Genomic DNA, 13133 nt, shown 5'->3' with positions numbered 1-13133 from the left:
TCCCGTTGGGTTGGAATCCCCAGCCAAACTCAGCGCGAAACAGGAACCACAATGGAGCGCACAGGAAAAAAACTCTGTTGCTTTTCAACAAATGATGGAAAGTTCAAACTCTCCGTAGACAACAAAAAAAAAGCGCCCGGAACTTGGCCTGAAATGCAGCAAAAAGTAGTTTTTTTCCGTTGCTGCAGCACTCGGTACCGGGATCAGGCTCGTGGCGAATGAATAAAAAACTACTTAATTACAACTTATCTGTGGCTGCGACTTTGGATAGAAGTGCCCCTCCCTTCCCCACAGCACGGGAGCGAACTCGCGCGCACAAAAAAAGAAGAAGAATTAAACGAACCCAAACCGACGGAAGGGTTCGCTACCGGTAGCAGCAAATCCGGAATCTGGCCGGATGAAGGGCAAGATGGTAATTAGTGATAACTAAATTTAAATTAAAAGAATGAAACATTTCCGACACCCACCCGGCTTGGCCACCACCCGGCCGGTGGGGTCGTTTCCGGCGAGCAGGAGCAAAAGCCTGCCAGCATTCCGTTTTGCATTGGTTTTAAACAGTGCTCTCTTATTCTTTGTCTTTCACGGGGTTTTGCTTCGTTTTGAAGCTCTTCTAGTACCAGTACTTCAATCTTTCGGACAGTCGTTGGCAAACATAATCTTTTGCAATGAACCGAGCGGGCCGAGAGTTTGTAGTTGCCCGGTCTACCAAAGTTCACGGGGTGAATGAGATGCAGACAGATAGAAGGGGAGAGAGATTGAGAGCGAGAGCGAGCTGGATGGAAAAGATGCGACGCCTCAACATCAGATGAATGCGACGCCTAACTTATGCTCCTAAGCAAATTAGCAACTTTGAACTTATCATAAACCGTTTTCCAGGGCGAACATTTGTTTACTTTCAAATACTGCTGGTGCGCTGGTCGGCAGGATCGTTTGGCCGGAGCAGGACAGGTAACGAGACATCAAACTCATAAACTGTACGTGCTTTGCTACCGCTGCTTTGGTCCTGCGGGCCGGGAGAAAATTTAATAAAAAAGTTACCCCAAACTAATCGTAACTAATCCACTATCTTTTTACGAGCGGCAACAGCAGAGGGAGAGGGAACGTATTACTTTACAAGATTTTTTAATGTAATTTAATCATCTTCGCCGAGCGGAACGGACAAAAGAGTTTGCACGGTTGCAGTTGATGGTTGCGTTCTTCGGGGTCGGTTTAAAATTGGTGCAACGAATGTTCCCCTACAATGTATAGCAGTTTTGAAGCGTCAAACTTCTGCATTTCAAGTGTATTGGTATTTTGTTAGGGCCAAGAATCTTTGGGCCGCACTCTTGCACTCTTTTATATATTCTCAAAATGCTCAACACCGTACAGTTTCCCGTAGTAAATATCAAATGATTTCCTACGAATTTCATAGAAACATTTATTGTATCGCGAAACTTGTTGGTTTTTCCCACCTGCATATTTTACTACGATCAATAAATCTATTTCCAATAAATATATCCCTCATTCAAACCATATAAAAAGAATCTTTATTTACCATGATTCAAACCATCATCACATCGTCAAGAAACAGTCAAACTTCTTCACACCCCAACCAAACACCAATATTTATCACGGCTACCCACAAAATGTAACGCAGCACAAAGGGAGATGCAATACCTTCAACTTCAACAGCCTCGCATTATTTCACGATTCTTACAACACACCGACCACGAAGGTCATAAACTCACCCGGAAGCGCATCAAAATTCTGCCCATCCTTCCTTCGCACCGATCTTGAGCGCGCGTGTGTGTGTGTTACTTTCCAGTCAACTTTATGTACGAATGTGTATGTGCCTGTGTGCCACGTGTTACGGTGTAAATGTAAACAAAAACGACACCAAACCAACACAAAAGAGAGTGGCGAGAAAAACACACACCCCCCAACACCCACTAGAAGCGGGACTCATTTTTCCGTCCCTTGGGTGGTACGACGGCGGCGCACTGGCAAAGGATATCCTCGAGATGGCACGTCGGTAAGCAACAGCACATTCCGGTGAGTTTTGTGAACGTGGCAAGAGCCGGTGTCACGGCGTAGGACGAGGACGAAAAACATCCCCCCGTAAAGAATTATGCCGCTATTCGTCAGCAAAAGGCTTGGTACGAAGGACCGTATATTTCGTACTTTGGTGGAAATAAAACACACACACATACACACACAGACACGCAAACAATAAACAACAACAAAAAATGTATATACACACAGCCGCACAGAAAAGTCAGAGCTCGTCCTCGTCGACGCCGAGCGGTGTGCGTCCGGTTTCATTTCGTTGGGATAATTTATGTGTTTTAATTAGGCGGCGGGTGTCGGTGGGCTTGAGTGGGCCGTACCGTATCGTCTGCCGCGTGTTTCTTTCGGTTCCAAAAAGTGAAGACACGGTTCGAAAGAGTTTGCGAAAGCTTCACCACGAAAAACACAATGACATACCGTCACGCACCCAGTTGGGCTTTAGCTGGTAAAAATGCTAAATTTACAATTATTCAACCGGCTAACCCCGAACGGAGGCCTTTTTTCGGAAATGTGGTTCAAAATTCCAGCCACCATCAATTCAAGTTCTCTGCAAGGCATTCTTGATTCGTTTTTGTGTCAAGTGTTCTATGGATATACTTTTAAATTCACCCACCAGTTCTTTGACTTTCACTAACTTATTTGGGTCTTTTTTTCAGTATTAGAACTCGTATTCAAACAGCAAACGAACCCGCCATCGAAAATCACTACACAAACATGTTAAAACCCCCACCTGAGCAGCGTCAACCGAAGGCATCAAATTTGACTGCAAAGTGTACACACATTCGGGTTCAATCACGGTACGGCACGCATCACGGATTAACCTCGAGTGCTATTCAATTAGGGTCCATATATTTATATACCTTACCCGCTATCCCGTACCACCACCCTCCATCCCCCATTCGATAAACGGACGCGTCGGTGCGTAATCCTTGCGTGCCACAACGAGGGGGGGGGGTGCCCTTTTGTGCCGTACGAGCCACGGATTACTGTAAAGCGTCGATGAATAACGGCCCCATAGAAAAAGGGTGCCCAGCTCATTAGATGACAGTACCGAATTGCGGTTTTCGAATAACTGTGATTATTATCAGCATTTCCAATTATGCTAATTAGATCAATAAATTATTGTCCCATCGATGTGGGCGCGCATGTGTGTGTGTGTTACTGTACGCCGGGACTGGCACATGGCACATATTACAGCGAGCGTGTGCTCTACAGGTGCTGCTACCGTTCCTGAAGGCATGCCCGAACCTGCCCATGCCCGATACCGATATTTTCGGCAAATAATCCACCACCAGATCCGGAACAGTTTGTAGAGGGAAGCGAGCAATAATTTTCCCCACGGCAAGGCAACATAATTGGCTTATTGTTGCGTTGCATTGTAGACCAATACCCAGCGCTGCTTTAGTTTGCCAGGCTCAAGGCACAGCAAAAAAAAAAGGTAGCAATTCGGAAATTTATTCCACCACCAGTTCGAACGGAGCGAGCATGGGCAAATGATAGCAAACCCGGGATGTCCAATAATCAATGGCCCTTCGCCCTGTACACTCCCCACGCGCCCGTAATATTTTCTGCACCCTCATCGCACCTTCATCGAATCTCTCCCCGAATCTCTTTTCGCTTCATGTAACAATACGTGCACATTATCACCTCATACGCTGGAACCGTTCGGCTGGCTTTCCGCACGCTACGGCGCTAAATCCCTGAACAAACAAGGATAAGAAAACTCGAAGGTGTTTTGCCTTGATTCACCAAAAATCACTATCCAAATACGCCGACTCAGCACGGATCGAAGCGATTGAAAGGTCGATTGGGAAACACGAGATTGGTGGTGTGAAGGTGTGATCGGGAAGGTGGGAAAGCAGAGTTCAACAAACGGCTCATAATTGGATTGGTGGCCATTCTAGCAGAAAAGTCCTCATACTCGTCAGAACGTTCATTATCACCTCTGGAGGATGGTATCGGGGGGTGGGGTCGGGCGGTTAGTCATTTGTTTTCGCAACCCCTCCTTGGCTCGGAGGGAGCCCTCTGATGGTCGTACATAATCGATTGCATTTGGTTGTGGGGAAAAATGGGGCAGCAAGTGTCGGAGCTGCCCGATGGGGTGGGTAAAGTCATACTTCAGATTAATTGAACGAGAGTTCAGCTTTATGCAGTTGAACATTGGCCAGGGACGAGTTCTTATCGCTGTTAAGTGTGTGCTATTGTTTTGATGCTCAATACTGATTTGTGGTGCAAATTTAAAACAGACCATTCTGATTTAAATCAGTGGCAAGACAAGCTATACTTTGCTTAAAAATTAAATATTTTAATTAAATAAAAATATTTTAGGTATTTCAGGAATTGTTCTGCTTCATTTAAATTAAAAACATTTAAAAATGATTTTATATTAAATTTACAGTAACATTTAACAACCTTCAGTGTTTATAGCCGTAACGTAAAACAACTAAAAAAAGAATATTGTTCCAACTGTAACCGGCAACAAATGCATCAACCATTCACTTCAGCATGCACTCCCGTTGAATCCTCTTTAAAAGATAAACTTCGCTTCCGTCCCCTGTTTTGTTTAGTCTGATGGACGGTGGTAGGATGTTGGTTTTGAAAAGTGCACAACAGGCGTCCACCCCGCGAACAGGTGGATGCAAAGGATTGCGATGGTTGCACTAAGACTTTGTCGTAAGTCGGGCTGAAGAAATGGTAAAAAAAAACACATGGAACAACAGCAGAGCATGAACATTTCATACGGTATACCATCGCACGTCCCGAACCACGCGGCAGTCCGGATGTAGTACAAACAGATTTCAGCTGATTTATAGCACTAGATTGGGTGGCGGAAACAAAATTGGTTAGATATAAACCTGGCCGTTAGTTTATGATCCACACAGAAGGCACTTTAACATATTCACTACCCTCAAAACACATAAACGAGTGTATAAAGCGTTCAAAAAATGAGATTGCTTCCCATTTCAATCAAAACAAAACGTTTCATTCTCCCGTACAGGTTGTGTGAAATCTGCGGAACAAAAGCAAACAACAAAACCCCGGTCCCTATACCCATCCACACGTGCGCCCACGATGCAGCATTAGCATTACCATTACATTTTATATTCAATCCCAAACATCCAAACATCCAAACACGCATAACTTATTACCTCGTTCTTATTTTCTTATCTCGCGCTTGTTAAAACACTTTTCCTCGACACCATCACCGGGCATCAAATGGGGGTTGAGGAGTGTTTAAAGGAATCGTTTGGCGCACCTGCTTTCGGTTCAAGTGCCACGCATAACGTATGATTATTCACTCCGAGGTATTGAGTCTACGTGAATGCTCCCTATTATGCATCCTTTCGTGCTAAAGGGCCGAACAATCTCGGGTGCGGGAAGATCGGCAACAATAAATCAATGCCCAAAAAGGGGAAGGGTTTAACAGGCAGTATTAGTTCCCAATGTTTCTAAACGTTTGAACAGTGTCTAACTCACGGAAACACATTATACTGTGAATGGTGTTTTCTTCCGGCTGCCACCAAATCGTTCAATACAATTACAACCACTGCGGAAAAGAAATCATACCCGCACAAAGGAAAAAAGCGATTTTCCCTGTAAGACACTGTACGGCTGCGGCTAAAACGCTTCACGTTCGCGGGCCACAACGTGCACGTGTGTGCCTGTTTATTAGTTCGCCACACACTCTCACGTTTGCCGTAAAGGCGCACACATAAAACACTGCGCTATCACCGGTGGGATAAAAGCTTTGCCCAAAGCTATGGATGTAACACTCTCTGCTCTCGCCACCATCGAATGTGCGCAGCTCATCCTAATGAAATCAAATCGAATTAATATTTATCGATCGTCCCTTCACGGAAGCTGCAATCAGCCATCGATCGCCATTTTTGTTTTTGTTTGAATCAACTGCCATGGCTTGCGAAGTATTGGAAGCTACGTGAACGCCATTCGTTCTAACGCAAGCAGAAAAGTGGCAAACGGGTTCAAAAAGAAAACCTACCATCCAAGTGACACTTGCCAAGAATCTGCAAATACTGCACAAGCAGACGGATCGACCGAGAGCGAACGGAAACGGTGTACCTTCGCGCTTCCGATAATGATGACATCGGAGGCTTTTATCGTTCAATCGTGGTGCCACGCGGGAAATATCGAGTACAATTCGTGTTTGCAACGACGTGCCCGCGACGCCGTGCCTGGGAAGGATAAAATCATGTCCGCAAAACTGCCACGATTAGATGACGTGTGTGTGTGTGTGTGATGTGAAATGGGAGACACATTGGGTGGTAGTTAAGATAAGGGGTTGACTGATTGAGGTGAGGTCTGTTTCGTGTGGTTTTTTTCGTCAGTGCCACATTTACTTCGCCCGATGGGTAAAGTATCGGCTATCAATCAACCATTCCATTTCCCTGTGCGTTTCAATTGAGCTGATGCCCGGACATAATGATACATTTAGGAAATTGATGTTAGATAGATCTCTACCGCGGTACAAAAATCGAATACTTAAAATTGTACAATTGAAATGAGAGGATTGCATTATAAAGCACTCAATATACTACACTAGATAGAACTTGTATAACCCTTATGCTGACACACGCCTTTGAGACATGAATTCCTCCTAGTCGAGTTCGAGAGGAAATTAGACTCGCCAAATTCCGGTAGGCTTGGCACGTCATGAGAAAGACACCGGTCTGCTCAGTCTGTACAGGTTGTTTTGGTTGTCGGCATGAATGTCCGGGATGTTGGATCGACAGTCGAAAAAGCTAGACCGTCAGCAGTATCGAGGATTTTTGCTGGAGGCCGAGGTTGCTATATGATTCTAGCGTCTGACATGCTAATATGTTACTTCATGCAGGACTTCTTCTTCCTTCCTTCGCACTACAACCTCGAGAGGTCTCGACCTGCCATTTCTGGCTTTCTGTGACTTGCTTTTACCGGGAGTAAACTAATCAGCTCTACGTTAGGCGGGGCGATCTCAATAGGAATTGAACCCCGAACCTTCCGTATCATGACCGGCGCCGTTAACGCCTCGGTCACCGTACCGCCCAGTCATGCAGGACATGCAAAAGAAATTCTCTTAAGCTTAAGCACCTAAACTTCCCAAAATCCTTTTATTTAGAATTATAAGTGATTTTACTTGCAATAACAAGTTATGAGAGAAAACATTCTCTAACTATCCAGTTGCCAATTCAATCTCAAGACTTTCTTGATTTTTCGACAAACCAAAATTATTTAATCAGTGCAAAACTCTAAAGTTGATTGACAATTATAAAATAAAACGTGACATTTTCAATTACACTTGCAGCCCGTACGTCCAGCACTCGCTAAATAAAACCCGCCAGTTTTGCACATAACGCAAAAGCTCAACAGGACCACCACCCAATCCTCTGGATATCAAAGACCGTCCGGCCTTCCGTTTAGAGTGACAGGAAAAGTGTTAAATTTTCTACTCCTTTCCTCCCCCGCTCGCTTTCCAACGCCCTCGCCCTGCGACCTCACCTCATATTGTCAAGCAATAGTCCGTCGTTGATGAGCATGTCACACGAAGGGGAAGCTGTGCTCGGGAAACAATTCGTTCATCATTGCTCATTCAAACAGCGACAAACTTCCTCACACTGCTTGTCAGATCACGGGCGAGCCGCAAACAATAGTGTTGCGCTTAAGGACTGCCAGAGTGCACCGTGCACTTCTGGGTGGCGCGGTAGGGGGAGCGCACAACTGTATCGTTCGCCGCAGTGTGCCGACTTTTGCAAACGGGGACAATTGCACTAATAATGCACTGCTGTGGACCGCCTGCCAAGCCGGATCATCGTCGCCAGCGGGTTGCTTGGCAGTCGCCACACAAATCCCCGTCGCGTGGATGCTCCTGGCTGACGAGAGGTCAGCGCTGAGACGGTGCGGAGACGAGCAGACAAATTACTTTCAAACTGAAGAATGAAATTAGTTTTTCCAGCGTTCGAGCGTTCAACCGGGCAGCGTGACAGGCAGAACAAAACCACCGGAAAGATTTCTTGTCGCATCCGTAAACCGAGCGTGCTGGGATGGGGCAAACGCTCGGTCTACTCGCCATCCAGCCAACCGAACCGGAGAAAAAGTTGGAGAAAAAGAGCCAAAAATTATTATGCCGGGCAGAGCAAGCAGAGGGCGAGCCGGAGAGCTCGGAGTGGTAGCTCCCGAATCGCTGTAAAACTGCCAACCATGTGAACACAAAACTGAACAACCTTCCGGGTACGTACCAACAAAAAGCAGTACATACAAAGCCTTGCGCTACCCTCGGCCGCCACCAAACGACAGTGTGTGAGTAAAATAGCATTACAAGAATTTGACCAGTGAAGGCACCAAAACTGAACCACAACCAAACAAAAAATCCCTTCCCAGGGCAGGGTTTTTACATCGTTTGGCAGGCAGGCAGGCACAGACTCCATTAAAGCACTTCAACCGGTCTCGCGGAATACGAAAGCATCCGGCGTTTGTTAGACACACTGATAACGAAAAAAAACTCCCACACACACACACACACATATTCCCCAACACTATGGTGGAGTGGGAATTAAACTTGTTGAAAAGCCATTTATTTTTCATTATGAATAAAATTACTGAATTTTTCCGCTCCGGGTTGCTGCGGATTGCTGCCTGCCGAACGCCCGAGACGCCAACCGACCTGCTTGCGTCCAGCAAGCAGCGGCGGCTAGCAAACACAAACACACGGAGCATTTTGGTTTTTTGTGCCGTCCACCGAGAATATGGTCTCAATGTTGACCGCGTTTTCCTTCGCCCACTTCAATGCGAACGGTTTGTAGCAGAATGTTTTGTGATACTCATCCTTCCAGCACAGTGGAACGGGAGCAGGGCGCCGATGAGAGACGGTGCCAAATTAAACGCTTGTTTGCGCTTTTTGCTGCTGGCTGTCTCTGCTGCCAATCGGTACACCGGCCTCCGGATGGTAGGATACATTATGCATGTAGCCAGCCGTTGGACCAAGTAAATTCCTACCCCTGGTTGGAGGGAAAATGTTGCATGTGCGGCTGGTAAACTATGGTTGGCATGTGCATACGCGAAATTAGCAACCCACTGGGATGGGAATGCACTTATGTTTTGCTATCAATTTTCTGTCATTTCTTACTCCGACTTACATGTGTTCTTTTCGGAAACTGAGAGTTAGTATTTAGGAGTTTTATTGGAAACAACAGCAAATATTACTTCGCATAGCTCGCTTATGTTTTCTACCTGACGTATAGCTTATGTCTTAGAGCATTTGAAAAGGGAGTCTAAGTACATAAATTGCAAAAATTGCCACTATATAATGTACTGAAGTGCTGACGTGACAGCTGATGCTCGATGACCCCAAAGTGACTCGATGTTCATCCGTTTTTCCTTTCGCGTTACGATCTTCCACTCATGTATCCTGCCAAACGATGGGTTCGCTGGAATGTTCTTCCAAAAACGAACTGCCACGCGTAAAAAAGAGTGTGTGCAAATTTCTTCTAAACACTTACTCAACTTCCCACATGAAGAACTCATTACGGGGTTTCTCGCAGTACTCGTTCATTTACTCTCGACGGATTAAAAACCGCCAAAAGAAAAGTTCTCCAAAACCACTTTCACGAAACGAACGCGCTGAGCCGCAAGTTCAAGCGAAATTTAGACAGCCCAACCCGAACCTTACCTTCCACCGTGCCGGTGTAGATGCGCGATAGATCGTAGTCCATCGGGCCCTCGGTGTTCTCGATCTGGACATCCCGGGAAAATACCGAACGCGGGTCTTCCCGCAGCACCAGCCGGAACTCGCTGAAAATGGTAGGAAAAAAGCAAAAAAACGAACATACATTTAGTTCCGGACAACAACAAAAAAAAAAAACACGACAAAGTGTGATACTAATCTGCAGCCTTCGAATATCTGCAAGCCTTGTGTTGCGGCTGCGGTGACGTGCAAACTTTTCACATCATCCCAACTCCACAAGAACCGACGCAACCGTTTTGTTGGTAGGAAATGGCGCAGGAGTTTTGTTTTAACTTATTACGCCGTATCGCGGGACTTTACATCGCGTAAGTGTGTTTGCCGTGACTTTGCTTGCTTCCTTTTTTTTTTGTTGAGTGAGGTTCTTCATTTTATGGAAGAAAAATATGCTTCCCTAGCCCTAACCTGATGCCCGCTTAACTCTCAGCTTCTCGCCAACCACCGGGAAGGCTAAAATCTAGGCGAAAAATGTATAAAATAAACACTAAAGTTTTGCCCATGTTCCAGCGGGGTAAGTGCACATTATAACAGTTTCGTGGGAAAAGTTTTACAACCCCTGTTCACTCGCTCCCCCCCCCCCCCCCCCCCTCACTCGTTATGAGTTAGACACTATCCTGCCGAGGTCGGGTTCCGATCTCCCGCTTCGCTCCCAAAATAGTGCCCCAGTGTCGTCCTTGTACATGTACATCAACTAGCGTGGCGGTAAACCCAGCGTGTCGGAAACAGCCGGACGAGCTCGCCTCTTTTGCGGCAAATTTTCAGATACGAGCACCGCGTGCCAGACTGTCTCCGTGTCTACGGGTACGTGTGTGTTGCGGTCCGCTTAACGCCGCACGCTCCCCCCCATTCGACCCGCTTGCCCTCAGCCCGTCCAACTTATGTCGCCGGGAAACTTTGCTTCCAAGTCCGAAAATCAAACTTTCCGGCACGCTGTAAAATAGGATGGAATGGGCTTATCGGTGGCCAGCTGCTGCCACCCGGTATGTGGCGAACATTTCCGCTACAACCGGGCGCACGAGCAAGCCTACGCAAACCAAAAAGAATGTGAAAACTTTTCACCTTCGCCCTCAAACACTTCGCACTGCGGGCGAAAATTGGTCCTGCAGCGTAACGAAGACATTATTGGTGTCGTGCAAAATTAATCACACAAAATACGATCGCCGGTGTTGTATCGGTTTCTTCGGCGGTTGGCCGAAACAAGGGCGGATGGGTCAGTGTTTTGACCATTCATGTGTGGGTATGGGTTGTAAAGTTCAATGCACGATGACATCGATCGAAGTTGAGAAGCATTCAATTTTAATAGAAAGAAAAAACTATTTATCCCTGCGACAAGAACAAGACACTGTTTCGATGCAAGTCGTGTCATTGCACAGCACGCCCGTTGGCCCGTTGCTCTTCACTACTGATACTGAATTTCTACAACATTATTTCGTTAGCTCACTACGTGTGGCCGTCTGCCATGCTGCACCGAGTGCAGTTTACTCGCCAACTATCGGACCGTCTAGCTAGCTTCCACCCTAACGCTAACGGGAGCTAATCAGTACGCCAACAACAATGTGCCTCGACCAGAACTTTGTGTGTGACACAAAACACATGTACACAATCTCTTGGCCTACCGATGTGCCGCAACCCTACGCCTCGCTGTAGATCCAGAACGATTGCTGCCACCGGCTTTAATGAAAATGAGGTTCATGTTCCGGACAGCCTTCTCCCGTACCGCCATTGAGTTTTGGCGGAATGTGTTGCACCCCGGGTAGCCCTCTCTGGATGAACAGAACAGGGGTCGGTAAATCGTATAGAGTGCAGCATCTGCTACGCTTCTCCACACACACACACCAGTGCACACATTGGTCAAAACATATCCCTCCATTGCATTGCGAATTTTAAGTCCACTGGTGCTGTCGATCTCTTCTCATTCGGATGCAACTATGTTTTTGGCCAAATTCCGTACAACATGACTCCGGACGACGACGGTGGCTACATCCTCGTAGACCGGAAACTTTTCGTCATGGTCATGCCGCTGGTGGACGTGGTTTCGTGGATTCGATTTTCAGTGTAGTGTTTGTGCGCTGGAAACGTAGGCACAATGAGCCATCGAACGACATGGAGCACGGGTGAGTAATGTTGCAACTGATTGGGCGAAGCTGCCGGCGGTCTAGCTGTTCGGTCTTTTACAGCACGACCAAGAGCGAGAGAGAGAGACAGTGAGTGAATGTGAAATTGTTTTAATACAAATGAACGAAACTAATGGTACAATTTGTTTCGATTGGGAAACCTGGTCATGGTTTACCACCGCTGGTCGGTGCCTCGGTCTCAATCGGCGACACATTCGTAATGCTGCATTTTGATCGTATACAGTTCGTATGCGTTGCTTGTGATGGGGCATGGTTTCGATTCGTGTGTACATAAGACGAGAAAATATAGGAGCATTTGTTTTACCCTTTCAATTAGTGAACAAATTTCATTTGCCAAACACCACGTATCGGTGAGAACACGCCCAAGATTAAATGTTTGGTGTTTCGTGAAAAAGGACCGTTGGTGGTAACAGCACCAGTTGGTAGCACGAAGCGACTGGTTAAGATTAACTACAGGAAATTTTAGTAAAAATTTTCTTAAAAGGCAGCCTAAGACCCCCAGTCGTTTTTATGCCAAAGAAGGGGAAGATTGTTTCCATTTTCCGAAATCATCGCCCTATGTTTCATCCTATGCGAGAAAGCTTTCAAACGCTAAGCGCCAAAAGGTATGCAACACGCAGTACATGAAAAGTTTCACTGCAGACTGAGGGTTCGTTTCACGCGAATCTATTCAATCTTTCCTATGCTCTGGTAATACTTCCTCTTTGCTTTAGTCTACCAATTTCAATCCTTTATTTTTAACTTAACTATATAATTTATAAACTATACTCCAAACCGTTTCGCAAACTTACCGATCATGAGCGCGGAAGTTCAATCGCACCACGTTGGCTGGTCCGTATGCGGCGGAACCATGCTCGTAGTTGATGCTTCGGCGACGCCTCCGATGCTGCTCGTGGTGCTGATGTGCCAGGTCCAGCAAACCACGATCGAACCGGGCCGGTTCCCAGTACCGAATGAACGGGTTGATCGCCGAATCGGCTCCTCCGGATGCCAAGGCTGGACCTACAAAAGGGGAAAAAAGAATAACAAAACATTACACACATGAAAATATGAACACGGTAGCAGCGACGGAAAGTGTACCATTCCGGTAGCCCACTGGGGGCACTGCATGGCCGGAAGATAATTACGCTTCGCATGGACGTTAGCGAACGTTTACGTGCAAGCGAAGCAACACGACCGAAATACAAAATCAAGCAACAACAATCGATGGGGCGGTT

At 46.4% G+C, this 13133-nt stretch overlaps 1 protein-coding gene across 9 annotated transcripts in view; it reads right to left on the bottom strand.

The window, feature by feature from the left end:
* Nucleotides 1–13133, bottom strand: part of LOC118505437 — a 137162-nt gene that overhangs the window by 74339 nt on the left and 49690 nt on the right. For all 9 annotated transcript variants that reach the window (XM_036041228.1, XM_036041222.1, XM_036041224.1 and 6 more), the window contains 2 exons: nucleotides 12708–12918; nucleotides 9710–9831 (listed from right to left, as the gene is read on the bottom strand). In XM_036041228.1, coding sequence (XP_035897121.1) covers nucleotides 9710–9831; nucleotides 12708–12918 — 333 coding nt within the window. The remainder of the gene's footprint in view (nucleotides 1–9709; nucleotides 9832–12707; nucleotides 12919–13133) is intronic.

The sequence above is a fragment of the Anopheles stephensi genome, chromosome 2 (assembly GCF_013141755.1).
Source record: "Anopheles stephensi strain Indian chromosome 2, UCI_ANSTEP_V1.0, whole genome shotgun sequence".
Lineage (NCBI taxonomy): Eukaryota > Metazoa > Arthropoda > Insecta > Diptera > Culicidae > Anopheles > Anopheles stephensi.
Note: the sequence above shows the minus strand (reverse complement) of the source record. Positions and strands in the feature narration are given on the sequence as shown.